General features: G+C 40.4%; 1 protein-coding gene across 1 annotated transcript in view; it reads right to left on the bottom strand.

Annotated features, from left to right (window-relative positions):
- The window catches only part of LOC104942853 (E3 ubiquitin-protein ligase MARCH5-like), a gene marked incomplete at its 5' end in the record, with an annotated part of 12626 nt that extends 11298 nt beyond the window's left edge, over nt 1-1328 (bottom strand). Inside the window, one exon of the mRNA XM_010768151.1 lies at nt 1094-1328. Within this exon, the coding sequence (XP_010766453.1) occupies nt 1094-1328 (235 nt within the window). The remainder of the gene's footprint in view (nt 1-1093) is intronic.
- Between the last annotated feature and the right edge of the window lie 1347 nt (nt 1329-2675).

The raw sequence follows: 2675 nt of genomic DNA, 5'->3' as shown, positions 1-2675 counted from the left end.
TTTAATGTTAACAGGTGGACAATTAGTGATTCAATGTTTTTCAGTACAACTGATTCATTTTAGAGTTATTATTATTTCAAACCTTCAGACAGGCAAAAGTGTGTCGTTTGTTGTTTACTAAGCTAATTTAGTGTTGCACTCCCATATTTCAGTGGTGTAAAGTACATTACACAAGTACCATACTTAAAGGGGACCTAAAAATGCAAAAAAAACTTTTGTATGTCTTTTATACATGAATATGTGTCCCCGGTGTTCCAGGGAACTCACCAAGTGTCAGAAAATACAACCTTCTCTCTTTTCCTCCATACCACAATCTCTAAAAACGGGGCTGCAACGGATTTGATACTATGATGTCACAGAGGTGCAATCCGCCTATCAGGGGAATGAGAGGTTGCCGTGGCATGGCAACAGCATAGCAACAGCATAATAACATAACGCTTGTGCCTCGCTCGGGGGGGGGGGGTAAGCTAACAGCGAATACGCTCCAGCTCATGCAAAGACAGAGCTGGAGTGAGGCATGGCTAAAATGCATGATCTGTTTGGTATTTTGACAAATAAAACTTATAAATACAATGTATTATTCAAATATAGCATGATAGGTCCCCTTTAAGTAAATCTTTAGGCACGTGTGCATTACTTGAGTATTTTTTTCTGGGCCATATTGCACTTTTAATTCACTGTGTTTTTTTACTGCGTGCTATTTTATAGATTTAGACTTTTGAAACCAAAATATGAATAACCTTTGAAACATGATCTTTTTCAAATATGAAATATTTGTTTACATTTGTTTTTGTTAAAAGTTAGAGCTTTTTTCTGCACTAAGTACTTTTATTATATACTATAATATATTATTATAACACTTTATCAACTACTGCTTATGCTAGTAGCAGCTAAAGTAGCCTCAGGCCTCTAGCTTCAAGCAATGTATCAGACTTCACACAGCTCCCTGTAAATCCCCAAAAGGCTCTATACAACGTTTCAAAAGAAGACAAGAGGAGCTCCGACACCTTGCTTTGAAATGTGTGGCAATTAAACCGTGCTCACTGATCAGTAAATCTAGTCTCAGTTGTATTCTGTGTGAGATGCAACATACCCAGTTTGGGAAAGACGATGAGGTATTCAGCGTTGCATTGTGGGCAGGCCACACGTGCGGTGCTGTTCCCCCGCTGCTTCTCGTCCACCCATCGCTGCAGACAGGACTGGTGGACCCACTTGGTGGAGCCGCGGCAGCGACACGGGCGCACCCACTCTGCTGTGCGGTCGTCCTCGTCTGTGGCGAAGCACACCCAGCAGCTCCTGAAAACAGGTGGGATTAGGACAAGAGATAAAACAAATTGGTAGCATTAAACCCATTTTGCATATTTTTTCCTTTAAGTATTAACAAATAACTTATAATAACAGAGCACTTGTGTTCCAGTTGATAATGTGACTTTGAGAGGAGACGTGGCCAGGTTGGATACTTCTAAATGAAAGTGGTGTTATTGAGCGCTAGTCAAAGACAACCAAAGCACAGCTCCTGCCAACTGGCACAACACACAGGCATAAAGTCAGCTAGGAAACACATGTGACCGTATTGTCAGTGTTCCAGTAACAGGGAGCAGGTTTCTCTGCAATGTCACCCACAAGAACAAGATTTTGGAAAATAAATAATAATAAAAAGCAAATTAACTATTAAACTAGAACATTTTCTAAAAGTCTCATGGTGGGCCGTTACATATGTGACCTGCTCCATCGAAATCAGTCGCATTGACCCGAAGACACATTTTGATTTGTGTACACTGTTGGAAAGAGGAGATTCCTAGCTTTCTAATGATATCAGGATTGTTTTTGTTCTCCAAATATTAAGTAAAATATGTCACATTATATAATGACTGTCACAGAGTCATCATTTTGAGAAAAAGGCCTTCAAAGTATCCTCTTCTCTGGAATCCATCGATCTGATTGATTATTAGCGGCAAAAATGATCAAAATAGTACGGAGGGAAGATATTTTCGTTTAGATAACTGGTCTGGGGGAATCTTGTGAGTGTGTGTGTGTATACGTGTGTGTGTGTGTGTGTGTGTGTGTGTGTGTGTGTGTGTGTGTGTGTGTGTGTGTGTGTGTGAGAGTGTACAGCAGGGGTCATGAGACTCCTGCAGGTCATACGGACAGTGTGTGTGTGTGTGTGTGTGTGTGTGTGTGTGTGTGTGTGTCATTTTGCGTTTGTGTGTATTGTATTTGTTTCCCGGGGAAAACCCTCACGAGAAACACCGGCTGTTGTTATGCCTGCTGTGACGTTAAATTACTCCGTTCTCCGCTTGTAATTATGCCGTTACAAGCTTCAAAGTTGTATTTATCATCTGAATTTGCCGAAACAAGTTTAATATTCTGAAAGCCAAGACTTTGTTTAATTGAAATCAGATGAAAACAAACTGTAACGGACCCGGCCGTGTTATCTATGATTACTATACGCCTTACATTCATAATGTCAGCGGAGGGAGGGGAAGCAGCGCTGCGGAACAGCACAGCGGGTAGTGAGAGCTGTCATCTTCCCTTTACAAGCTTTAGAAATGTATTTATCGTGTGATTTTGGAAATAAAAGTTTCATATTCTGGAAGCCTAGACTTTGTTTATTTAAAATCAAACAAAATACCCGAACCCCGAAAAACTATTTCTTTACACAAATCCACGTTTAT

Source organism: Notothenia coriiceps, unplaced genomic scaffold (genome assembly GCF_000735185.1).
Source record: "Notothenia coriiceps isolate Sejong01 unplaced genomic scaffold, NC01 NC01_scaffold00005303, whole genome shotgun sequence".
NCBI lineage: Eukaryota > Metazoa > Chordata > Actinopteri > Perciformes > Nototheniidae > Notothenia > Notothenia coriiceps.
Note: the sequence above shows the minus strand (reverse complement) of the source record. Positions and strands in the feature narration are given on the sequence as shown.